The sequence below is a fragment of the Cyanistes caeruleus genome, chromosome 15 (assembly GCF_971803275.1).
Source record: "Cyanistes caeruleus chromosome 15, bCyaCae1.hap1.1, whole genome shotgun sequence".
Lineage (NCBI taxonomy): Eukaryota > Metazoa > Chordata > Aves > Passeriformes > Paridae > Cyanistes > Cyanistes caeruleus.
In genome coordinates this window covers 4,655,639-4,681,773 of record NC_141715.1, presented here as the reverse complement: position 1 = coordinate 4,681,773, position 26,135 = coordinate 4,655,639, and the positions used below count along the sequence as shown (strand labels likewise).

General features: G+C 47.8%; 2 protein-coding genes across 5 annotated transcripts in view; one reads left to right on the top strand and one right to left on the bottom strand.

Moving 5' to 3' along the window:
* Positions 1-26,135, top strand: part of CYFIP2 (cytoplasmic FMR1 interacting protein 2) — a 49,591-nt gene that overhangs the window by 13,514 nt on the left and 9,942 nt on the right. For 2 of the 4 annotated variants that reach the window (XM_086851445.1, XM_086851446.1), the window contains exons 10-27: positions 2,561-2,652; positions 5,431-5,548; positions 6,791-6,910; positions 7,235-7,360; positions 8,216-8,382; positions 8,663-8,810; positions 9,150-9,303; positions 9,829-9,985; positions 10,714-10,810; positions 11,337-11,413; positions 12,268-12,376; positions 12,668-12,787; positions 13,443-13,642; positions 14,111-14,198; positions 21,011-21,154; positions 21,981-22,071; positions 22,737-22,867; positions 25,938-26,010. In XM_086851445.1, the coding sequence (XP_086707571.1) occupies positions 2,561-2,652; positions 5,431-5,548; positions 6,791-6,910; positions 7,235-7,360; positions 8,216-8,382; positions 8,663-8,810; positions 9,150-9,303; positions 9,829-9,985; positions 10,714-10,810; positions 11,337-11,413; positions 12,268-12,376; positions 12,668-12,787; positions 13,443-13,642; positions 14,111-14,198; positions 21,011-21,154; positions 21,981-22,071; positions 22,737-22,867; positions 25,938-26,010 (2,212 nt within the window). The remainder of the gene's footprint in view (positions 1-2,560; positions 2,653-5,430; positions 5,549-6,790; positions 6,911-7,234; positions 7,361-8,215; positions 8,383-8,662; positions 8,811-9,149; positions 9,304-9,828; positions 9,986-10,713; positions 10,811-11,336; positions 11,414-12,267; positions 12,377-12,667; positions 12,788-13,442; positions 13,643-14,110; positions 14,199-21,010; positions 21,155-21,980; positions 22,072-22,736; positions 22,868-25,937; positions 26,011-26,135) is intronic. The other 2 variants (XM_086851447.1, XM_086851448.1) reach the window with 2 other exon arrangements.
* Positions 14,231-16,832, bottom strand: FNDC9 (fibronectin type III domain containing 9). The gene is made up of 2 exons (XM_023935888.2): positions 16,737-16,832; positions 14,231-15,685 (listed from the first exon to the last, which is right to left on the bottom strand). The coding sequence occupies exon 2, from the start codon at positions 15,676-15,678 to the stop codon at positions 15,016-15,018; it is 663 nt and encodes a 220-aa protein (XP_023791656.1). The 5' UTR covers positions 15,679-15,685; positions 16,737-16,832; the 3' UTR covers positions 14,231-15,015.

Sequence of the window (26,135 nt, the reverse complement as noted above, 5' to 3'; positions counted from 1 at the left end):
CAGAGGATGGAGAGGCTGTTTCATGGATGAGGGAAGGATGTGGATGGATGTGGATGGCTGTTTCATGGATGTGCCCAACTGCCATGGCTTCTCTCTCTTGGCACATCCCTGAGGCAGGTTTGCAGCCTCTGTGGTTCCAGGCCATCAGCAAACCTGGCTGGATTGCTGAGGTCTGTGTGGGTGATGGTTCTGCTTCTCTTTCCCTCTGCTGAGCTGAGGGACAGAGGACACAGCTGGCGAGCCAGTGTGTGATCTGGCAGTTTTATTTCATGTATAAACTCTGCTCCCTGTAGCACAGAAAAAGCTTTTGGGGGAATTTGTGTCAGCTGGGACTTGGAGGTGCTCAGAAGATCCTCAAAGGGTCACTCTGTGGTTTGATGAGCTGTTTTTGTCTAGTGTGAGTTGTGGATTTTGGGGAAAGGCCCATGAAACCTGTGGCAGGGAGGGAAGCAGCCTCACACCCTCTCTCTGCTGAAGCACATCTGGCCATGGTCTGATCCACAGCTGGAGGCCAGGCTGCAGTGCCCTGGGACCACTCAGCACAGGAAAGGTTTGGGATCACCCTGTTGGTGGAGAGGAAGGCTGAGAGCCCACACAGCACCTCAGGGAAGGTGGTGCCTCCTTTCCACTGCTTCTGGGCACAGGCTGGGACTGGGAGGCATTTTGGGTTTGGAGCAGGTAGCTGTAGGAGGCATGGTGGGATCTAGCAAAAGGCAAATGAGTTGGTGGCAAAGAGCAGGAGGATAGCAGCATTTCCCAGGTGGAGCAGTTAGTTTTCTTTGAGACCTGCTGAGCTTGAGCAGTCTTTCCTTTGTCCTTTTTTAATCTTTCCCCTGAGATGGAAAGATGAGTTTCTGTTACCAGCACTTGCTCCAGATCAGGGATAATGAGAAGGTGATGATTTGTGGGAGGGCACAGGGGATTCCTCCCCCTCACTCTTCCAGCACAGTGAATTCTCCTTGGTACTTCACCCAGAAGTGGAGTGAGGAGCCTGGATGAGGGGGTTGGTTGTGGTGTTGGATAGAGGATGTCTCCCTGCTTACTGCCCCGAGGTTGAGTTTATGGGTGATGTGCTGGGTGTGTGCAGGGGAGGGAACAGGTGAGCTCAGGTTTGATGGAAGGTTGGTGTGCCAGCTGCTTCATCCTCCCCTGATGAGTGGGGACCTGTTTACCCCAGTCTGCACCATTTCCTGGTGACAGCCCCGAGAGCAGGGGGCCACAGACACCATAACCTTATGGACAGGGCAATGATCTGTTTAAAACCCTCCCATCTCTGGGGAGACTGCTCTGCAAAGGTGATTTATCATGTCATTCTTTAGAGTCTTCTGGGTTTTTCCTGATTCAGTTTTGCCAATTCAACTAAATCTCTAAATCAAGCCTTCAGTGTAATCTGTAGAGTTTGGTCATCTTGGTGCATTCAGACAGATTTGCTGTTTATTGCTGTGGGCCATCAGAGAATGAGGTAAAATACCTTCCATTGCATGGAGTAACTTTCTCCTTTCCAGCTTGATTTCCATTCTCACTTCTCCAGCAAATGCTGTGGTCTCACCTAATCAGTTAAGGACCACTCCAAACTATCAGATCTCAATAAGGAAAGACCAACTACTCCTTCACTACATCTACTTATTGCCTTCTGATTAAATTTCTAGTGGATTGCACAGGAATTTGAGTAGTGAAAATGAACTACCCCTTCATTTCAACCTTTGTGGAAGTGCCAGTGGGAATCCCTGATGACAGCATTACACATCCTGTGCACAGCTCAGCCTGAGAAGTGTGTGATAATAGGACAGGGAATTGGCCCCCATCTTCCCTGAATTTTGGGGCAAGGCTTTTGTACCTGGGTGAAGCTGAAGCTTCATATTTTATTGATACCAGTAGCCCTTGGCTGGATTTTGTTTGCAGGTGGAAGTTCAGTGAAGGAGGGACCTGTCTGAGCTTGAGGTATCTTTAGAGCACTTGGAATTCATTTCCCATCCAAAACCTTCTGAGACCCTACAAAGGGCAAGCACAGCTATGTTACATTGCCTGTGCCTTTCTCTTTATGGAGAAGCTTTAAGACACATCTCAAACAACCATAGTGCTGAGTCCCTGGGGAAAACTGACCCCTTCCTGGCTGTCCAAAATAGAAACATGCTGGCTTTTCATCCCTCTGTTCTCTTGGAGGATTAGGCTGGGAGACGATAAGGCCTGCTCAGGACCCCACTTCTCTCTTTTTGTTGTAAAAAGAGCCTTTCTCTGTCTGGCTCCACCACTGAACTGTTCTGGCCATAACCAGCCTGGCAGCAGTGAGCCCAGCTCTCCAGAGCACTCACTGGGGGTGATTTCCTCTCACAGAAACCCTTGTGATCATTCTCAGTCGTTTCCTAGGTGTGAAATGACCCTGGGTCCAGGTTTGCACTTTGCCTCAAACACTTTCTGACTTTCTGACCCTTTCCAAAGCTTCAGAGGTGCAGCATGCCTTTTTGGAGTCCCTTGTGTTGTGCTGGGGCCAGGCTCTCAATCTCTCTCTCTCTCCCTCTCTCTCTGCCATGTTTCAACCATCTTTTGTTTTCTTTTCCAGCAGCTGCAGGTGGTTCCTTTATTCGGCGATATGCAGATAGAACTGGCCAGATACATTAAGACCAGTGCTCACTATGAGGAGAACAAATCCAAGTGAGTGCCTGCCGTAATGTCTCTTGGCTTCTGTGTGTGTCCTGAGGGCCTGAGGGAGCTGCAGCCCCGCGGGTGCGCGAGGCCTGTGCCCGTGTGTGTGTGTGTGTCCCGTGAGGTGTGAGTCCAGCTCTGTGTGCCCGTGTGTTCCTCCCTGTCCCTGCATGGGGAGATGTCCTCACCCGCCCTGGGCGTGCAGCCAGCTGCCAGGCTCCGTGGAAGAGGGCAGGAGCAGGGCTGGGAGGGGGCTGGCAGCGAGGCAGGAGCAAGGAAGGGAGGCTGGTGCATGGATTGGGGCAGCGCCGAGTGCTTGGAGCTGTGTGAGTGTGAGCAGCGTGTCCCTGCTCTGGGGAGATTTTAATCCCCAGTTTGCACCCCCAGGACAAAATCCTCCAGAGCATGGACACAGCAGTGGATCCCTGCAGTACCAGGGTGTCTCCTCTAGCTCAGGCAGGGTTTGTGAAGAAGGACAGCAGCAATGAGGGTTGAACCAGAGGCTCGGGTGCTCTGGAGATTAATGAACTGGAAAAGACTGAATGTGGCACTAACAACTGGATGTGGCACTCAGTGCTCTGGTTGAGTTGACAGGGTGGTGATCAAAGGTTGGACTTGATGCTCTTAGGGGTCTTTTCCAACCTCAATGATTCTATGATTCTGGATATTGTGAGAGAGGAGCAGGAGTGGAGAGCTCAGGAGCAGCCTGTGCTCACGGGCTGCTGCCGTCAGGTGAATCCACAGAGGTTGTTTCAGTCACAGCAGGCACGGGAGAGGCGCTGCTTGTGCTTGTAGCTTTGCACACTCAGTGGCTGCCAGAAGAATCCTCCTTAGGTCTGGATATCCTTGGAATAAGGTTTGCAAGCACACCTGAGCAAAGCCTGTCTGGGCTGTGGTGGTGGGTGGCAGCCAGGATTCCAGCTGGGGGACGGTGTTGTGTGGAAATCAGGTTTCTCTGGTGTCTGTGAGGAGCAGCCAGGCCAGGCTGTCCCTTCAGCAGGACAGGAACTAACCTGCAGTGTCATTGCTTCTGTTTGCTCATCCCCTTCCACCCCCAAGGGTCTGCCTTCTCTGCCTGCCAGGAGCAGCCCTCCTCCCCTGCCCTCCCAAAAGCTGGTTGAAAAGTGCCCGTTAAATTGTTCAGGAGATGGTTTGAAAAGAACGTGGCAAAACTCCCAAGCAAAAAGTTTTCAATTAAAATTGTGGGGGGGGGAAAAAAAGAGAAAAAAAATATGATTCCGTGTGACATGATTTTAAAGAATGTTTTTGAAAAATCTTTTTAAAAAGTAATAAATTTTCAGAAGATTTGCACTTTTTTATCCCGAATCATTCAGAAAGCACATTTCAACGGAACATGTGTCAGCAGCGTTCCTCATTTTCTCATCTCAAAACCAGGGTGGCTCATGGGCTGTTTCACCTGTGCACAATTTTAATGTCTGTCTTTGAAATCTGTCTGACCAGGTCTGTGTGCCGTACCCTACTAACCAATGTTTCTTCCTCACTCACTTGCCTTCCCAGCAAATTGCATGGGACTCCCAACTCTAACTCTGCCAAGGTGCCTCCATGTAACCCCCATTTCTTACTAATACTGTTTTTGTCACTTTCTCTCCCTCCTTGTCTCCGTGCAAGTGGAATTAATTGGTGTTTTTCCCGCATGGCGCTTTGTTTCTGCACTGTGGAGTAGGTTGTGTGTGGCAGGGAGGGCTGGGGCAGCCCTGGCCAGCCCTGCTAACCTGCCAATTGTCCAGTGGGGAGCACCTGCAAACGGGTAAGAGCCAAACAGGGGCACTGGGGGAGGATGGATTTCACAAGGGGCGAAGTGGCCCAGCATTTCCAGGACTGTCTACCACCACAAATGCTGGCAACAAGTGCAGTTAAGTGCAGGGATATGTGCATGTCCATGTCAGGGGCACGTTTCTCACCTTCCTTTTGTATGGCGAATTGGAGAATAGGACTATCATAGGATGGACAATCATTTAGGTGGGGAAAAAAAAATTTAATCTGAATTTCTACCTTGTGATGACAGAGTAAGATATGAGAATCTGATAGACAATTTCTTGCAACAAAACATTCTGGTGGAGCCATTCTGGTTCTACATCTGGGGCTAATATGTTACAGGGAGAAAGGGGATATTAAATTAAATAGACCTGGTTTGTCCCATTCCACAACTGTGCCTTTGGAACGGGAGTGCTGCCTTTTTTTAGGATGACATTACACTGTTACATGGTACCTATGGCTCAGTGTAAATGAAAATCTAGTTCAGGTAATATTCTGCTCGTGGTTTATACTGAGGGTTGTTCACTGAGCTGGTAGCATAAGCCAGAACAAAAAACAATGGGAGGGTTAGTTCTTTGCAGAGTTCTGCTTTGCAGGAGAAGACAGCACAACCCAGACCTGTAGGGAGGACCTCTAAGGGGATGATTATCCTTAGGTTTAGCAGAAAGGATGCAAATGATGCAGGTCTTTGAAGTTCATCCTTCCCTGAGAGCTTGTCCCATGATGGCCTGGGAAATTGCCATCTCTGCCCTTGGGGTAGGTGAGCCCACACTGAGATCAGCCTTCAGGGTGCATGGAGCAAACACATTCAGGCTGAAAGGTGAGGCAAGAGTCCCCATCACGCTGTGTGAGACCACCTCTGGAAGACCCCACAGCAGGGAGACGACACAGGCTGACATTTCCCAGGAGGGTGGCGTGCCTGGAGCCCATGGAAGCGAAGGGAGCAGCTGTCCCTGGGCTGTCTGAGCGGAAGCTGTGTCCTCTCCTTGACACCATTGCTCTTTTGCCCAGGTGGACGTGCACTCAGAGCAGCATCAGCCCCCAGTACAACATCTGTGAGCAGATGGTGCAGATCCGGGACGACCACATCCGCTTCATCTCGGAGCTCGCGCGCTACAGCAACAGCGAGGTGGGTACAGCTGCACCCCCTGCAGCCACGCTCCTCAGGTGCACTGCAGGAAATGGGGAAAGAGAAACTTCCACAGATGCTCAAGGGCTCAGTCTGCAGGAAATGGGGAAAGAGAAACTTCCACAGATGCTCAAGGGCTCAGTCTGCGGCCCTAGAAAGAGCTTGTAATGTAAGGATAAAGATACACAAACATTAAGTAGAAAAATTATGAATTTATATTCCTAAATTGTAAGTAAGAATATGCCTTGAGTAGGTAAGAAATTATATTAGGTAAAATAGTGAGAAGTTTAAGCTGTAATAATGTGACTTATAGGGTAGGCTAAGGATCTAGAAGCTATAATAGAGATGTGTATGAGTATGTGACCTTGTCAGTTTATTGGCTGGAAGAAAAACACAGTGTGGCAGAATTAAGCAAAAGTGATAGGTTATTAAGTAGAAACAAGTTTTGTGTTAACTGTCTATTGGACCAAAATGTTCTATATTTGTGAGGAAGAAACCCATGACTACCTTGAGCTGTGGCTGACTTGTTCTCTCTAAATCTCACGCCTTATGAAAGGCTCCTGCAGGTACAAAATCATGTGCACCAGATCTACAGCAACAGCTTCTGCTCCTTGACCACACCTTTGTTAAAATAAGCAGGAAAAGAACTGGCAACTAAATGTTTATAATCAAGCAAATGTCAGAACACCCATGACTTGCAAATAATGCATTTCAATTACACAGGCCTATCAGTCAGGGCTTAGAGGAAAATTCACGAAGGCACCTCTGTTCTTTTCATTACTGAATGCCAGTGTCTGATGCCATTGGGACTGTTTTTTGTGTGTGTGATCCTCATTCATCAGTGTCAGTTTAACAAATCCTAGCATTGCATTCTCAGGCACTTCTTTCTTGGCATTTGTAAGAGCTTGTTTGAACTTTAATCGGTAAAGGATTCTCAAGGATTTCAGCAGTATTAGACATCACAAAGGAATGGGAAAGTGGAATAAAAACAGTCAGTTGTTTGCTCTGACATGACAGGTCAGACTAATTCTTTTTGGTAGGGAATAATTTGACTGCCTGTGTAAAAAGAGCCTTGCCAGGGTCACTTTTCCTGAAGAGCAGTATATGCTTTATGCAATTCTAGCTTGGTCATAAGGTCAGAAATTCATTTCAGGTGGGATTTGGTAGAAAAACCTGTTGACTGAGAGAAGCCCCTGCAGCAAGTTGCTGGTTGTAGCCCTGACATGATGTGATGTCTTCCAGGTTGTCACTGGCTCAGGCCTGGACAGCCAGAAGTCAGATGAGGAGTACAGGGAGCTCTTTGACCTGGCTTTACGGGGCCTGCAGCTGCTGTCCAAGTGGAGTGCCCATGTCATGGAAGTGGTGAGTGCATCCCTGCAGCTCTGAAATCAGTTTGGGGTGAGTCTGGGCCTTGAGCAACTAAAACTGTAATTCAAATGATGATGGGAATTCTTGATTTGCAAAGTTTTGACCACATCTCAACACAAGTGTGTGGATGTCAAAAGCCTGGTATGACTGGCAGTCTCCCAGATAAAGAAAACCAATTCACTAAGTGATAATGAAGCCAAGGATGTCAAACTGTAGTGATGTCTAGGAAATGGTTTTTTGGCATATGGTCTAATTCAGTCTTTCTAACCTATCTTCTTCCTCATTGCAATGTTGACATGGTCTCTTTCCATCTTCTAGTACTCTTGGAAGCTGGTTCATCCCACAGATAAATTCTGTAACAAGGATTGCCCAGGAACAGCTGAAGAGTATGAGAGAGCCACCCGCTACAACTACACCAGCGAGGAGAAGTTTGCCTTTGTGGAAGTAGGTGCCACTTGCACAGGAGTCAGAGCCAGTCCAGGCTGGTTTTCTGTCCTTGTTTTCAGGCCAGGGAAAGAGAATGGAAGGGTGTTCTCACCATACTCTGCCAGATCCTCATCCTTGTGACCCATGTTAAGGGATTAAGGGTTCCCACATCCTTTAATCTGGGCTTTAAATTGCCCTGGTAATTGGGTCTGTCGTGGAACCAGCTCTGTCCATGTGGGGGGCTTCTCACAGAAGTCACCCCTGTATCCTCCTGCTTCCAAAATGTTTCCACACAAGCCCAGAACAGGGGGCTTGCAGAGCAGTGTGATCTGGAGCAGGAGCAGCAGCTGCACTCAGGAACTCTGCAAGCACAGATGCTCAGCCAGTCCCCAGGACACATCAGCTCTCAGCCTGGCTGTCTGGGAACACTGGGAACAGTCCTCTGAGCCAGGCTCTGGGATGTCCTCACCTTTCTCCTGCCTTTCACAGTCCAGGGTGGTTTGGGTGTTGTCTCAAGGCTTCCTCCACTGTGCTGTTGGGCAGGGAGGGCTGTGCCCTGGTCAGATGCAGCTCTGTGCAAGCTGCACCCACATGTGGAGCATGTGCAGTTTCCTGGGTTTGTGTGGTGTTAAAGATACCAAGAGATGGAATAGAAACAAGGGACAGGGGCCATTTGCAAGAAACTGATGGAATAAATGCTTTCCTCAGCCTTTTGTGACCTGTAAAGCAGCTAACACCCAAAACTTAGCTGCCTGATCACCAGTTACATGATCAGAATTAATTCAGTCCCAAATTCTCTCAGTGCTGGATTTTATAGCCCCCTTCACACAGTGGAAAAACAGCAAATACATCTGGGTTTAACTCTTTCTCCAGGTGATTGCCATGATCAAAGGCCTGCAAGTGCTGATGGGGCGGATGGAGAGTGTCTTCAACCAGGCCATCCGCAACACCATCTACGCGGCCCTGCAGGACTTTGCCCAGGTCACCCTGAGGGAGCCTCTCCGACAGGCTGTCAGGAAGAAGAAGAATGTTCTGATCAGGTCAGTCTGTCCCTGAATGCACTGCAAAACCCATATATTTATTAGTGTTACACTTCATAATGTACGAGCACGTGGCCCCGGGTATGCTCCAGTACACAAACAGCCAGCAGTCCTTGGCCAGCAGCTCCTCCAGAGGTAACTTCTGGGCATAACCCCACCAATACCAGCTGTGTGTGGTCCCACCTCAGGTACCTTTCCTCTCAAGTGTGCACAGCCATAGCTATTTTTATCTTGAAGTAAAATCAAGCTTAAGCACTGCTTTCCCTCTCCCCCACTCCAGTGTCCTGCAGGCGATTCGGAAGACAATCTGTGACTGGGAGGGAGGTCGAGAGCCTCCAAATGATCCTTGCCTGAGAGGGGAGAAGGATCCCAAGGGTGGATTTGATATTAAAGTCCCACGACGAGCTGTAGGACCATCAAGCACACAGGTGTGTGAATGTCTGTCTCCTGTGTGGGGAATTAATGGTCTCACAGCCATGTAGGAGTCTCCCACCCTGTGGATTAGCAGCTGTTTCTGTGCTCTGTTCCACAAAGTCTTCATTCTGCTGTGTGTTAAATGTTGCTTTGGTGCCTGTTAATCTGTTGCATAATTCCCAAAGCGTCTTCTTTTAGGGGCTTAATTATCTCTACCTCCGAAGGATAGGGGTTTATGTGTGCAGAGGGTGGTCAGCACCTGGGAGAAGTGTTACTTTTTTGTTCCCAGAGCAGCAGGGCTGTGTGTGATGGTGTCTGGAGAGTGGTAACTGTGTGACACCTTCTTTCCAAAGCTTTACATGGTGCGGACCATGCTGGAGTCCCTCATAGCAGACAAGAGTGGCTCCAAGAAGACTCTGAGGAGCAGCTTGGATGGGCCAATAGTCTTGGCCATTGAGGAGTTCCACAAGCAGTCCTTCTTCTTCACCCACCTTCTCAACATCAGTGGTGAGATTATGGCAGGGGGAGGTTTAAACACAGCCCTTGCATGTTCAGAAAGGCAAAAGCAGATCAGCTTTGCTCCTCATTCACCTGTGCAGAAGATTTTCCTTGATTTTTCCCAAATGTCCTCCTGCCTGGTTTGGGCATGCTTCTGTGTAGTAGTCATTATGTGAGCAGGGCCGTCAGCAAGAGCAGAGAGCTGCAGGTGGCAGTTTATTTTCTAGGACTAGACTTCCCTTTGGTCCCAGACAAACTGAGCCACTGGACACAGGAGAAGTCTTCCAGAATAACTCTGAGCCATTTGAGTGTTCTCCCTGGCCCTCTAGAGCATAAGGGGTGATCCCTTCCTCCTTCTTGCATTACCAAGTGCTCAGGCAGTGTGGACATTGTCTGGGTTTAAAACCAGAGCCATCCTAGAAAAATGTTCCATACCCAAAATCGTGGCTGCAGCAGCTGCCTCCTGTGTCCTGGCCTCACTGCCATCCCCAGGGGAGTAGTGTGGGGCTAGCATGGATCCTCTCTGCATTCCAGAAGCTCTGCAGCAGTGCTGTGACCTGTCCCAGCTCTGGTTCCGGGAGTTCTTCTTGGAGCTGACCATGGGCCGCCGCATCCAGTTCCCCATCGAGATGTCCATGCCCTGGATCCTCACAGACCATATCTTGGAAACCAAAGAACCCTCCATGATGGAGTAAGAGCTGATGGGCTCCTTTGGGACCGTGCACGTGCTGGGGTTTGGGGTTTTGCTGAGGAAGAAGGGTAGGCTGGTGATGAGCAGTCTTTTTGAGTGGGAGGTAAATAGATGTTCCTTGATCTGCTGTCACATGAATGGTGCTGTGTGAACACCTCGTTAGCAGACACAGGGGCGACTTCCTGGCACTGGCACTTCTTTGTGTGTCATAAACAGCAGTTGGCAACTGTTGGGATGTGGGCAGGACAGGGTGGCACTGTCACCTGCACACAGCACTGAGACAGATGTGTCACCAAAGGGGGTGGGCCCAGGCTAAGCCACCTCAACTGTTTTTTTTATATGTGGGATAAATGATGAGAGGAATTGCTGTTCTGCAAGTGTAATCATCCCCATAATGTTTTCCTTGTTAGGAAAACTTGGTTTTCTGTTGTGTGGGCATTGTCAGAGCACTCTCTGGAGTGAGGGCAGGGTGAAAACTTCTTCAAGGGCAAAGAAGCAAGTGTTGATTGAACAACTCATAGTTAGCTCAATTCCAGTTTGGTTGTAGCTGCTTCCTGCAGAACCCAGGGATAAAGAAGGGCTATTTGAGGGGCTGCAGGGGGTGGCAGAGAGAAGTCAGAGCAAAACCACTTTTTTTGCATCAGGCAGGGCACAATATGCACTGCCTGCAGTTTATGCTGATAAGCTCCAAAGTTAATTTTAGATGTGGTCTGTGTTCTGGTCCTCAGGTATGTGCTGTACCCCCTGGACCTCTACAATGACAGTGCATACTATGCTTTGACCAAGTTCAAAAAGCAGTTCTTGTACGATGAAATTGAAGCTGAAGTAAGTTCTCTTCATCTTTCTTGTATGGAAAAAGCTCACTGGGGTCACACTGCCCTGTTTGACACAGCAGTTCACTGTAGGCACCTTTCTCCTGAACGAAATATCCCATCAGATTGAGATGTTTTCAAAAAGATCAGCATTTCCAGAGACCCTACAGACTCTCCTGATTAAGGGCTTCAGCTCAGCAGTACCTGTTGTGAACCATGGAAGCCAAAAGCTTGGGGACATGGCAGAGTCTGTTGAGCAGAGGAAAATGAAGAATTCACTGAGAGGGAAGGATGATTGAGGGTGGGGGACCAGGACCTGTAAGAACATGCACAAACTATAAAGAGAGAAATGTAACTGCAATTTTCTGCTTACCTTCAGCACTGTGAGAACTGCAGTGTGTTTTTTAGATAGTGTGACCTTTAAAACATGTTTGTGTTAAATGAGAGATCTGTGTTGGGTTGTATTGATCTTGCATGCGTAGGAAGGAGCTGTTCTGTGCTGGTGACGCCCTCACCAAGTCTTGTTTTTTCTCCCCCAGGTGAATTTGTGCTTTGATCAATTTGTGTACAAGCTGGCAGATCAGATCTTTGCCTATTACAAAGCAATGGCTGGCAGGTAGGAGACCCTGATGGTGACTGATGATACTGCTGGATTCAAATTGCTGTTAACCAGAAGGTTTCCCTCAGGGAGCAGCCACTGCAAGAAGACAAAACATAGATCATCCCTGTCCTCCAGAGCTGGCTGTCCATGCCAGACTGCTGTAGATGGGGAAAATTAATTAAGGAGACACAGTTAAAAGTGAAAAAATAATAATTGGCATCTCTAGTAGCTGTTGGAGTACAGTTTGTGAGAGCAGCAGAAAAGCAAACTGAGCTTATGACAAGCATGTCCTTGCTTGACTTCTGCTTGTGTACCAGGCAGAGGACTGGAAAGCTCCCATCTCTGCAAAACAGGAATATGCATTTGTCCTCATCCTAGTAAAGTAGCAAGACTTGTTCTCCCTTTGGGGAGATAGACCCTTTGTGGCATATCCTCCTTTCCAATTTAAAGGGCATGGATGAAATCTAGTGAGAGTCTTCTTCTCGTGGCCCCAGAGGTGAACTGAGTCTTCCACGTGACTGCAAGTTCTGTCTCTAGGTCACATTTGGCCTCAGAGAAGGAGGACAATCACCATCACCAACCAAATGTTCCCACAGCAGATCTTCAAGGAGGGAGCACACCAGGGGAACCACCCAGTACCTGGCACTGATATTTTTCAGCACATTTTTTTTAATCTTTTTGAATGTTTTAGCCACAAAAGACAAGCAGGGCAGTCCCCGGATAACAACCACTGCCCTGTGGTTTAGTGTGCGGAGATTTCTTGGCATTTAGAGCCAAGATTAAAAGAAGGTCAAAAACAACTCAGGAAAGATACATAGAGAAGCTGTAATGTATGCTTCTATTTTCCTGACACTGCTTCCCTTTTTCAGTGTTTTACTGGACAAACGTTTCCGGGCTGAATGCAAGAATTACGGGGTGATCATTCCATACCCACCGTCCAACCGCTACGAAACGCTGCTCAAGCAGAGGCACGTCCAGGTACAGTGCAAGCAGCAGGTTCCAGTGCTTATCACTCCTGGTCTGTTATCCTTCTGGTGGTGGAGGGCATCCTAGTTGAGGCTGGCTCTGGGCTGAGAAGGGTTGAATCTGTTTGTGACACAGAAATGAGTTAAGCTCCACGTTTCCCTCTCTCCTTAAGTAATCTACACTCAACCAAGGCATTTCACATTTGAGTGGACTTCAAGGTTTGGTTTTCATTTGTGTGTTGACTAAAAACTAAAATACCTTTTCCTCATCAGTATATAACATGCAGATCTCTTCTTTTGCCAGTTGCTGGGCAGATCGATCGACCTGAACAGGCTCATTACCCAGCGCATCTCTGCAGCCATGTACAAATCGTTAGACCAGGCCATCAGCCGCTTCGAGAGCGAGGACCTGACATCCATCGTGGTAAGAACTTTCATTGACTCTTGAGTATGAGCAGGGAGACTAATAAACTGCTGTGGATACACAGTCAACTCTCTTCTGTTTTGAGTGCAGTGCTCCCCTGCAGTAGGTTTCAACCAGTCATGTATCTTCCTTTATGCTGCTGAGTCTTTACTGTTTCTGTTTATGCAGCTTTAATTGCATTATTATCAGACCATTAAGTATCTGTGTAAATCATAAGGTGGCAGTCAGCAGTAGACTTTGCAGAGCTCATATAAGAGAGTCCTGAAGGCTGGGAGAAGGAAATCTTGGCTTTAATTCCCAGTTGGATGAAGGGGGCTGTGACATTTTTCATGTGTGTACAGCATTTGCTGTCTTTGATATGTTACAGGAGCATCAGAGTCAAGTAGTGTAAAATTTCCAGTTTCCACCTTTGGAGGATTCTGAGGTGAAAGCCAGCCAGTGCTCAGTGGGGAACAAATTAATTTTGCTTCCTACAGGTTCACAAAATACTGGCCCAGGACCCCCTTGAGTGGAAGTGCAATTGGCCTTGGCTGCTGAGTTAAATTGGTGTCTTTAGTTCTGTGTGGGTGTGGATAAAAAAAACCATTCCCCTGGCAATTAAATCAGCTGTTTTTGTTGAAATACAAAGCATTTTCTGCTGCTTTATGTGCTGCAGGAGCTGGAGTGGCTGTTGGAAATCAATCGCCTGACTCACAGGCTGCTGTGCAAGCACATGACTCTGGACAGCTTCGATGCCATGTTCCGCGAGGCCAACCACAACGTGTCCGCGCCCTATGGGCGCATCACCCTCCACGTCTTCTGGGAGCTCAACTTCGACTTCCTGCCCAACTACTGCTACAATGGATCCACCAACAGGTGAGGAGGGAAAGCAAGGCCACCTGGAGACCCTGCTTTTCTTTCCAGAACATCAAACCTCTGCCGCATAAAACTGACATGCGTTGTGGCCAGGTTTGTGCTCCCTGTGGGATGCAACAGTTGCTCTTAAAATGAAGCTGAAATGCACCATCTTCATTTGGTGTTGAAAATATTAGTAACAAATTCAAGCAGCAGTTAGACAGTGATTGAAGTGGCTGAGGGTTGGTTTACTCAGCAGGAGAGCTCTGGTAGCTGCTCAGATGTTGTTTTCCTGCCTGCCAAAAATGAGAAGAAATCTCTCTTTTGGTGGGTTGTACACCACCAACAGATTGTGACAAGATTTTGCATTCCAGCTGATGTAGCTCAGGTGATGAATTCTAACTAGCCTGCAGCTGCAGGGCATCCCAGACTGTGCCCTGTTAACCAGGCTCTCATCACTCCCCTCCCTGTCTCCCATGCTCACCGCAGGTTTGTGAGGACAGCGATCCCCTTCACACAGGAGCCCCAGCGGGACAAGCCTGCCAACGTCCAGCCCTATTACCTCTACGGGTCCAAGGTCAGTAAATGAGCCACAACAGCCAGCAGGGGTGGATGTTGGAAATATTTATTTAGGAAGGGAAAGAAATGCAAGGACTAATTCATTAACAGAGTGCTGGGTGCGGATGAGCAGCGTCACATTGCTGTGTGCAACCAAACGGCCATGCAAGAAGCAAAATCAGTCTGCTGTTGCTTTTCCATATTCTTCTCCATAAAATACCCGTGTTAAGGGATGTCAGCACTGCTCTTGCTTGGTGTTGGCACTGAGACTGAGTCACATCCATCACAGGGAAGTGAGCAAGTTAGTGTTCTGATGCAGTGATGCTCCCCGAGGAAGGTACCACTCCGGGAATCCCTTGTTCTGTTCAAAATGGGAATTGCTAAAATACTTGTGTGTGTGCACTGCTTAATACTGACAAAAAAGCTTTTTTCTCAGGCTGCAATGACTGTTTATAAAGGGGTTACAAGGTCTTGGGTTGTGATGCTAGTGGAGGGGCACTCAAGTGTGAAAGTACTTGAGTTTAGTTCTTGTGCACATTGATTGATGACTCTGAAGTGAACCTACAGCACTGATGCACATGAGCTAATGACACTACAGTCTGCCAAGCCTGGCTGTTCCCAGAGAGCTAACTTGGTTTCTTTTTTTAAAAACCCTCAGCAAATGAGAGTACTTTTGTCACTTGATAAAAATCTTTCTCCCTGTGACCAATGTCTATGCCTCATGTTCTACCCTGGGACAGACAGCTGCCATGGACACACAGACAGTCCTTTTGGCAAGGGCTGGGAAAGAGCAGGACATACCAGACCTCTAAGCAAGATTTTGTTTCCTTTTCCTTTCATTGAAGGCCATGCTGTGGCAAGATGGCCCTTTTATCATCGCTGTTTTTATAGGAAAAAAAGCAGTGAGGGGAGTGATAGGGGCTCTCCTTCATGAGACCGGAGCTCCTCATTAGCACAGTGGTCATGGGCACTTCCAGGAGCTCCTCTCTCAGTCCATCACTCAGTGGCTCCTCTGGTGAGCTGCTTCCTTCCAGCACTTCTTCAGGGCTGCTGTCGGGGTGCTTCAGCCTGGCAGCCCGCTGGCACCGTGCAGACCAGAACTGCAGGCAGCCGTAGGCCAGGAGGGCGAGGAAGCAGAGGAGCAGGAGGCTGCTCACCATCCACATGGACGTGGTGGGCTCGTGCTTGGAGCCGCCAAAAACCAGGGGGATTTTGTCCAGAGTGTGGAAGGTGGTGCAGTGGTTGCTGGAGGGGTAGGAGTTCTTGCAGGTGATGCAGAGGACGTAGATGGTGGATGGTGTGAGGCGGTGCAGCACCAGGGAGCTGAGGGGGTGCGGGACGCGCTGCTCGCGGTGGAAGTTCTGCCGCAGGTAGCCGGCAAAGACGCTGTTCCAGTTGGGGCGGTACATGACGTGGTAGTAGTTCTCTGGGCAGGGGCTGCTCATGGCCCAGGACACGGTGGCACTGGTGTAAGTGATGTTGTGCACTTCGATGTTCATCGTGCCCCTGAAACGATGCAGGGAGAGGCTCAGTTTTGTGATCCGTGTCAGGGCTCAGAGGACACCGACATCGGTGAAGTCTTTCCACTGACTTTTACCCTCCCTTTGGTTGGACTCAAGACTATCCTGGCTCACTTAGGTTAAATTATTATAATGCCAAAATTACAAAAGACAAATCCTGCTGTTGCCCAGACTATTGTATCACTGTGCTTCACAACAAAAACATCCAGTTGGAGTACAGGGTATATTTTTGCTCCTGTTATATTTTTTCTTAAATCTCTCTGCCTGCCTGTCTCTATCAGAAGCTTTTTTAGCTTTTTGTTTCCCACAAAACAAAAAAGATACTGCAAGTGTGATTAATGTAAAGTGATCATTAAACTAGCTCCAGCTTGCCTTTTCAACCTGACAATCAACAGATATTTTGATTTTATGCCTAAATGACATTTAGAAATCTCCATAATGTTTAATTCATTGTTTTAAGTTGTCACTGCATTTTCTGTACCTTCCTTGCTTAATAAAGTATAAACTCTCTGTTCCTGCAGAATCTCACACTGCAATATCAGGATCTCAAATGTGAAATCTGTAGGTTGGTGAAATATAAAAGCAGTGGCTTTAGGGAAACAAAAATATATGGATAATAAGAACAAAGACAGAAAAAAGACACTGCCCACCTAATAAATTTAAACATTTAAACTGATTTGAGCCAGAGCCAGTGAGCAATAGACTGTGATCCCTGATGGGACAATGTCCAGTAGTTTTTAATACTCTCTGAGCTGTGTGGCTGTTCAGCAACAGCCACAAACTACTTGAGCACATCACTCCTTTAGATCCCCAAAGTGCTCTCTGAGCCTCACTGCAGGGCTCTCCCTCCCAGCCAGCGAGTGCTCAGAGCAGCACCTCTGCTCAGCTGAGCTGCTTTATTCTTTCCTTTTCCCTCTCTCTCTAACAATAACTTTCCTTTAATTCACTCAAGAATAAGCTCATCCTAGTGACTGCTCATCTGTCCTTACATGAGGCTGCAGGTGCCCATGCTGAGCCCTCCCAGAGCCAGCACTTACCTGCGGCCAGGTCGCGGTGGCCCCGTGGCGGTGGCTCTGTGACAGGGTGGCCTCAGGCAGTGCCTTGCCAGCACTCACCTCCCTCCTGCCTCTGCTAAATCCCTTCCCTGCACTCCCTCCTTTATACCCAGCTCGGGCTCCGTCATCTCTCACCATGGCAACCAATAGGGAAGGATGGGCAGGCATCTTCCAGTGATTTGGGAATGTTATCCCTAAAAGCTTCTGGGAGAAGTGTGTGTCTCCAAGGCAGGAGAAAACAAGCTGGGTAGGTTTTTTTGCTGGCTTATTTGGTTTGGTTTTTTTTCCTGTATCCACAGTCCCCCAGCAAAACCATCATTGAGCCCCAGCAGGGTCTGGGGTTACAGACATGTTGGTACATGGTGTGAAATCTGGGATCCTGGTACACGTTGACTCAGGGGCTTTGTCTTTAATTCTGTGATTTCTTGCACACTCAAACTACTGATTTAAGATTTAGATTTGATTTAGAGCCATAAGCAGTACATTTTGATCCCTGACGGTGCTGCAATTTCCAGTAGACTTTTAATATTTTCTAAACTGTGTGATGGGAGTAGGAATTTGGTTTTCAAAGACTTTGACCTCCTGCTGAACTACATGGGATTAAGACACGCTCTCCTTTGAATGCCTTTGCTTACAGACAACTTGGGGACGTCCGCTGTCAGTCTGGTGAGAGGGCAGGAGGGAGAGGCAAAGCCTGTGCCTGTGGTGTTCAGGGGAGCAGGTCGAGCCTGTGGCCAGGAGGGGACAGATGGGCCTGGTAGGGAGAGGCTCTGAACAAGTGACTTGCTCCTCTCTAAAGCCAAAATGTGCTCAGGAGGAGCTTTCCCAGAGATGTTGCTGCTGAGTCTGGAGTTACTCATTCCACTTTCTAAGACACCCTCAGCTGTTGCACTGAAATTAGGTTGGCTGGGATCCCTGACTTGTCTGGGGCTGTGTGCAAGTTCTTTTTTTGTCTCTGAGTATATTGGTCTTCATTAGCTCTTCAGTTTTCCAAGGGAATTCTGTAACAGTCAGTACTGTCTATTATCTCTCTCTGTTCAATTTTATCAGATAAAACTCTCCCTGGCTTTCCTCAGGTGAGCTCAGATGGGTCTGAGTGATGGCCAACAACAAGGTCAAAGACATGGAAATAGAGCTTTGATATGCTTCATTTGTTGCTAAAGCTTCTCCAGAGCATTGCTGGTAACCTCCTGAGCTCCTAAAGCAGCACTGGGACCTTGCCCACATTCTCACAATGACAGATGGCTGTCACTGGGTGCAGGGTGGGCTCTGTAGGACACTGAGAGCTCTGCCCCAGCCTCCCATCCCCAAAACCTGCCCATTTGGCCCCAAACCAAGGGTGGGGCAAACCTCCTCAGTGTCTCCCACAGCTGCTGCTCCCAGGAAATGTCAGGGTCAGGCTTTGGCTTTGGTCCTCTGAGGGGTCAGAAGCGGCCACCCAGCGCGGGGGAGTGAGCTGTGCTGTGCTGTGCTCTGCTGTGCAGCCAGCTTGTGCCTTCAGCTGCTTTGTCTTAAAATACCCACTGGTGTAATTTTTTACATCCTACAGTCTTTAGCCCAAGCTGTGTATCTCACCCTTAAATGGAGTTATATTTTTAATTGCTGGCAGAGCATTATTATTAGACACAAGCCTGCTGTTCGTGCGCTGTATGGCTTTGCAGAGAGCTCCATGAACCCACCTCATCCTGCAGACAGGCAGGTGTGAATCATCCTGCTCATCTGCAGCCAGTGCACATCCTAAAATGTGTCTTCTCCCAGTCAGGCTAATTGCTGAGTCCCCCACTCAAGAGAGGAGCTGGTTGGGAGCTGCTCTCCAGCCCCTTTATCCCACTGAGGGTTGAGGGCGTGCTGCGAGGCGAGGGCTGTGCAGCAGCACCAGCTGCTGGCTGCCTGTACAGCCAGGTATCAGCCCTGTTGTGGGCAAAATCTGACCAGCTGCACCACAACTGCTACCAGTGCATCTCAGAGGAACAAGGAACATGCACAGACAGAACTCCCCTGGCCAAGGAATAGCAAAGAGGCCTCCAGACATGAATGTGGATTCACGAGCCCACTGAAATAAGGATTTTTTTATTCCCCCACGCTAGGATGAACCCCAGTGTACTAACCCTGGGGAAATAGCAGGGTGAAGGAGCCTACAGGGAGGTGTGGAAGGAAGGTGCAAGGAGCCATCTCTGGGCCACTTGGATCACGCCTGCAGCTTTCTGGGGACATCAGGCACTGGGACAGTGCCTTGCAAAAGTTAAACCAATAAAAGCTATGGGAATATTGGCTGGGCTGGGGCCTTGGGGCACTGACTTCCCTCTGAGATAATTGTGTTGGCCATTTGGCAGATGTTCCAGGCTGGGCATTACCTGGTGTTTAAACAGAAACATTTTTAAAAAAAACACATTGCAGTTTTTCAAATGTATCAGGGTGCAGAACCAGTGGCTTTGGGTCTGTCTCTACCAGATTTTTAAAGACTTGGTTATCTGAGGATGCAGACAGAAGCCTAAGCAGGGTGCTCAATTCTCTTAAGAGCTGCAGCTTTGAAGTAGGCTTTTGCCTTTTTGCCTGCCTGAATAATTCGTAACTCTGACACATACCCAGGGCCTTTTTTTTTTCTTTTCTATTTAAAAAGTTTTGATGGGAAAGAAAGTTCTTGCTTATTGTGAGCAAGCCTCCAAGGCGGTCTTTCTGCACTTAATAGTGTTTCAGGGCTATTTGCACCTACCAGGAACAAGAGGTGAAATTGCATTTCACAGAAAATAGGAGACTTTCTAGCTGTGCCTTATTTCTGCTGGTTCAAAGAGCACTTGGGAATTACAGCAGGTAACAACCTGCTGGACCAGATCTGTAGGGCTGTGACAAAATGAGGGACAATTAATTGATTAAAGTAACTGACAAGTCTGTGAAAGCATGGTCAGTACATTGGTGAAATTCTGTAGCTGAGAGCTAAAGAAAATACATTTCCAATTTTTAGCAAATGACTTTGTAACCCATTAGCAGCTCAGATGATGCACTGAAAGTAAATCTTGTGGAGTGAGTCAGGAGTGGGGGATGACAGGAGCCTCCAGCTGGGGGTATTGCAGCAGTGGTGGAGCAAAGAGAACATTTTGCCTTGTTCAGCCCTTTCTCCCTTTCATCCAAACCCCCTCAGAGCCTTCATCACAGCGCTCCCTTGGCTCCATTACTGGCAGAAAAGGGGATGCTTGTGGAGTGGAGTCTGCAATATCCACAGGGAGGCATTTGGGATTCAGTCTAATTTGTTTCTTTATCTTTGTTTTACCTTTAGGTGAGCATGAGCCCGGGGTTAATCTGTGTTTTGCTGGAAGGAGCACTATGTGCCAGGATCTTTTCCAGGATGGCTTTTTTGCTGTGGCTGGAGATGTCATGGGGGGAGAGTGCAGCCCCTCTGCTGGGCTGAATCATGATGCCAACACTTCCATCCATTGCAGAGCCCTCTCTGAGCATGTGGTGTCTCAGCTAAATCTGATTCTCAGTACTTTTTCTCTGCAGAACACACAAGTGAATTAATTCCCTCTGCCTCTCTTTGTCTCACACCAAATGGATCCTGTAAATGTTGCAGCAATTTCCATATTTCCAAGATGACACTGATAGAGTACATTCTTGGAAATCACTTTCTGTTCTCTGTTGCTAAGAATTTTGGGGGCAATGTCCTGGGCACCATTCTCCTTAGACCAGTGTCAGATTCTCACCCTTGTCATGGACCCATGGGATGTCTGTTAAGTAGAGGCTGATGTCAAGCTTCGCAGGATGCAAAAAGGATCTTTCTCTGTCTTTTCCATCTGCCCTTAAACTCAGTTGCTTCAGTTCCTGCTTTTCTTAATATGCCTTATTTAAAGCAAGTGCTCATAGGGGAAAAAAAAAAAATCTGTCTGCTTAAACGTACATAAAACTTTTCATTTTAGTAGAGAACAATTTGATTTTGAAGAGGCAAAGGGCCCCTGAACTGATTGGATTGGGAGTCTATGGGAGAGTAAATTACCTTGGAAATGAAAATGGAGTTGCTACATAGGAGGATAATAAAACCTTGTGCCATGACAGTATTGAGGTTAGAGTATATCTGAGCACACAGGAAGAATAGTCTCTTCTCCTACAAGAAGCAAAAGTGGGAATGACCACTGGTATTATTACTTCTACTCCTTCCCCTCCTTAAAACTTATTTGTAGTGATGGAAGGTAATACTGTGGTAAGAGCATTGCAGGTCTGGTCGATGGCCCTGTCTAATTGTCAGTGTGCCTCCAATTTCCCAGCCTCTCAACATCGCCTACAGCCACATCTACAGCTCCTACCGCAACTTTGTGGGGCCGCCTCATTTCAAGACCATCTGTCGGCTCCTGGGCTACCAAGGCATCGCTGTGGTCATGGAAGAGCTGCTGAAGATCGTCAAGAGCCTGGTAATTCTGAGCCTGGCCCTGGTGGTGGAGAAACCCCAAAGCCTGGATAGGCAGAGGCGGGCAGTGTGGGCGTTGGGATCGGGGCGTTCACGTTGGGCACCTTCGTGTCTCTTGATCCACACTGGAGCACTTGGAGCTGATTTGCACTGGTGAGGGATCCCAGTGAGTCCTGTGGGGTGATGGAGCCTTCCCAGCAGGATCAGACAGCATTCAGCACAAAGGTTTCATGGTTGACTAAATGGAATTGAGTGCATTATCTCATAGAATGTATCCACAGGGTGCAGGTGTGGGACTCCAAATGACAGCAAGGGCTTTAAACTAAGCTCTGCTCTAATCCGTGTATGTCCAGAACATCAGATCTGCAGAAACTTGCTCTGCATGAACATAAATTCTTTATTAAACTCTTGAGTGTCCAGTGATCATTCCTCAGGTGGAAGGAGCATTTCCTGTGCTAGGGAGTGAGTCCTTTGGCAGCTCTGGTGAAATGCTTTTTGGGTTAGAAGCACAAGTCCAGTTGTATCTAAGACTGAGCCTTGTTTTGGATTTCAGCTGCAAACAGTGCAAACACAGCAAGCTGTATTTTGAAATTGAAAATCCATGCAGCTGGGATTTATTCTTTGGGAGGAAGCTGTAAAAGCACTCTGACTCCATACACTTGGACTGAATTTCATATTTGAGTGAAATCCAAATTAAGCAAGTTCTTCTCGGACTCCAGCTGAAGTTTCATCCTGTGCTGTCAGATGTGGATCCATCCACAACCAGCCTCTTGCAAAACCAGTGCCAGGAGACCTGGCATTCCAGTTTAACCTCCCTTTGTCTCCAACAGCTCCAAGGCACCATCCTGCAGTATGTGAAGACTCTGATTGAAGTAATGCCCAAGATCTGCCGCTTGCCAAGACATGAATATGGCTCTCCAGGTGGGTGCTGCAGATGGATCCTTGAGCAGGAGCTCAGCCATGTGTTGCTGCAGCATTTACTCAAGCCCACACTCATGGTTAATCCAGGCTGGGCTCCTGTCCTGCCACTGCCACTTGCAGCCAGGTTTGCTGGGACACTTTCAGCTGCTCTGCTATTGACACTGGAACATGTATAGGAAACCTTTTGAGGAAATCTCCTGCTGGAAATTTCCTTTTGAACACATAGATGGGTGATTAGGGAATGTCTTCTGGTAGCCTCTCTTATGTTTTCAGGATTGTGTAAGCTTTTGTGAGTTCACTGGTACTTTTTAAATCTTTTTAAATGCTCTGCTTAGCTGGTGAAGAGATTTTTTGCAGCACAGCTGCAGTCAGAAACTGTGGCTGCTGTACATGGGCCAGCACCAAGTCATCCATCACAGTCTGGAACCTCTTTCCTCCTCTGATGAAGAAATCCAGGGAGTTTATATGAGTAACTACCTATTTCCCAAGGCTTACTGAAAGCAGGATAAGACACTGCATGTTAGTTCTTCCCAATGCCAGGCTCTGTGTATCCATTTAGCAGCTGCAGTTTGTGAAAGGAAATACCAGACACTGATCATCTTTTTATCCAAATTTCTGGGAAGTGATTCCAGTCTCTTTCTGACAGTCCTTCCTTCTCTTTTAAGGAATCCTGGAGTTTTTCCACCACCAGCTGAAGGACATCATTGAGTATGCAGAGCTGAAGACTGACGTGTTCCAGAGCCTCAGAGAAGTGGGCAATGCCATTCTCTTCTGCCTCCTTATCGAGCAGGCTTTGGTAAGGCAAAACCCCCACACCATCGTACCCGAAATTTCCAGCTCAAGAGTAGAAGTGCAAGTGGGTTCTCCAGCAGAAGAGTTTGGGAAATGTTATTTTCCAGCTTCTCATGTTCTCAGGGACTCTCTGGGGCTGTGTTATTGGAGTCTTTGGGGATGTCCATGGGGATGGTGAGCGTTGGCACTCGGTCAGGCCTCTGGGATGGCTGAGTCTGAGTACTGGAAGATCCAGGTTACATTCTTGGACCCAAAGCTGCCCCTTGTTTGTCCTGCTTAGAAACAAAACCAACTGGAGTTAATTTCTAGATTGTAAGCTCTCTGGGGCAGGGATCAATACTTTTTGATACACATATTTGTACAGTGAGAAGTAGATTTGATCCCTCTGCTCTTTTGGGGTGCCAGTGCAATGGAAACGGCCTGATTGACTGTAATGGTGAAATGGATAAAGCAATCCAAGAGGAAGGAAATATGCTGAGTATATATGTCCTAGGGCATCTTCACTGAAAATTTGGCTGGAGTAACAACTTGGTGTTGTCCCCTGCACAGGAGTTTTACACATGCACAAGTCTCTCAGCCTCCCAGCTCACATGATGCCCTTTCTGGTGGGGGGCAAAGGCTGTGGCTGGGTGCCACTCATCTTCTCAGCTTCTAGTTTTTCACATAACAAATTTACAAAGCAACGAATTTATCTCATAATTTCTCCCAGAGCCAACTGAGGAGTGCTCAAAAACACAATTGTGCATTAACTGTGCATACTGTGTCAGAATGGTTTGGGCAGGGTTGTTTCTGTTTCTCCAGAAGTATTTCAAAATTACTGCCCTAACATAAGACAGGCTTTCCAAGCAAAACCAGAAGTTTTGCTCAGAGCAAAGCCATAAGGAAGTTCAAAGATTGGAAGTTTTATCTGGCCACAGAGCACAGAGAAAACTAAAAGTCTCTGCATGTCCTCAAAATGCATATATCTGCCCTTGCCCTTTGCATTTTAACTCCAGATCTAGAGACTTTTAATTCTTGATGGTGTGTATCAAACACATTCAGTGAGCAGTGCTTGCATAAGATTAAGAAAACAAGACATGTGTATCACCCAGCAGCTTGGCTTCTATAGAATTTTATAGAACGACCAGAGTTGCCAGCTGTATTCTGGCAGTTTCTGTTTCTTTTGTGGCTTTGTCAGTGCTTTCTGCTGTTCTCAGTGTTGGGTTTTCTGCTGGATGTACTGCATTTGCCTTTCCTGTCACATCTTTAAAGGGACACTCAAGGGACATGGTGGTTTCTTCCTTCATTTCAATGCAGAAATGTTCCTTCAGTCCCAGAAACTGTACATCAGCAGCGTACTGGCATTTTAGAATAGCAGAAAATAAAGATGGTGGGAATTTGGGGATCCTTTAAGGAAGGTTGCCCATCAAAGTCCACATCTGCCTACTTTCTGTGCCAGACAAAGCCTCTCCCTCTTGGATCCTCTGTTTTTCCTCACGGTTATAGACTCGTTTGCATGCAGTGGGCTCTGGTTCCCACTTGCTGGAGGATGTCAGATGCACAGAGCCATCACAGAACAAGATTTTCCCTCTAATGGAGCTCTTGTGCATCAGCAGGAATTGCTTTTATACTGCAATTACCTTCAGAGCTGTCTGAGTGATCTAAGGCTGGTGGTATTTCCTGGCAAAAATGGCTCTGATGCAGATGTCCAGTCTGCTGCATTTTACCCCCATTTTATTGTTTAAGTTTGAGGAATGAGGGGTTGCTTGGGATGAAATTTGTAAGCAGAGTTTGTGCTCTCAGTTAATGGGCCTTGGGGAAGAGGTCTGTTAGTAACGTGACTAATTTTGGGACACATATGAGGTGAATGCAGGCTGCAAATGGCTGAAAATGCTCACTTTATGAGAGGAAAACAGAAGAACATTCACCTAGGAGTGAACAGTGTTTTGCAAACAAAATGACCAAGGTGACAGGCCCACTCTGTTAACATCAGCACCTCTGTGCCCACGGAGGGGCCCCAGACTGTTCCTGTCCCTCCAGCACTGTGTCACAAACTGCACTCCCACAAACTTGCTCTCATCCCAGCATCCATGCGCCAGTGCAGCCTCCTGCAGCTCCATGCTCCACTGTCCTGCTGGCTGGAAGGGGGGATGTCCACCCCTGCATCCCAAACAGGCCCAGCCGAGTCATTCCATCCAGGCCCGGGTTCCTCCTGCTGCGCTGTCATGATCTGCTTCCGAGTGTGTCTACATCTCTCCAGTGAGCTCAGAACTGAAAGCATGTCCTAGGATAGGCTTTTGTAGGAGCAGGCTGATGCCTTGTCGTGACACGATGCCTCTGTGTTGAACAGCTTTGGTTTCCTCGCTGCTGTTGCCCATTGCAGACTCGTGTACAATGTACTGTCGGCCATCGCTCCTCAGTCTTCACCTGCCTATTTCTAGGTTTCTCCTCCTTGTGCATCTGTGTTTGGGATTATTTTTTTCTCAAGTGCATTGGCATGCATCCCCTCAGGTGGCATCTCATGGTGTTATTCCTCTCTGGACTTCTGTTCTATACTTCCTGGTGCCTGCACCACTGGGATTCTGATAGCCCTGGCTGAGAACACCACACCAACAACCAAATCATTTCAGCCCAGTTATGATGTACCTATTTGCAGAAGAGCCACATGTCAGTATATTTTTCATGTGTACTTCCTAAAATAACTAAACCAAAAGGTAATTTCTGCCTGGGCCCTCTCCTAAAGAACAGGCTGCAGGAATTCATTCAGGGTAAGATGAAATGGAAGCTTCCATATTCTTTATCCCCTCTTACCTTCAGGGCTAGTAAGTAGGACAGAAAATCAGTATAAAGGCCTGGCCTTGTACAGGCAGGAAGTAACTTATTTGAGTTAGGGAAACTTCCTGACTGAAGCTGAAGTGTTGCTTCCAGTTTTAGATCATTTAGGTTCAAACCACTGGAGTTGCTACTGAGCTGGGTTGGATCTGAGTAGGTGCTGTAGGTGTGAGCTGTTGTAGTGTTGCCCAGGCCCCTGAGCCATTCAGTCTCCCCCACAGATATTTTTTAACTTACTTTATCTCTCTTTCTTCCTGCCTCAGTCCCAGGAAGAAGTTTGTGATTTGCTGCATGCTGCTCCTTTCCAAAATATTTTGCCCAGGGTCTACATCAAAGGTAAGAAGCTGAGAGGGAAGCAGTGGGCAGACTCAGAGGTCTCTGCCCAGAGGCTGTTTTCTCTCCCATCTCTGCTGAGGATTATCTCTGACCCTGCTTCCCCCTCCAAACAGATCAGTGGATAC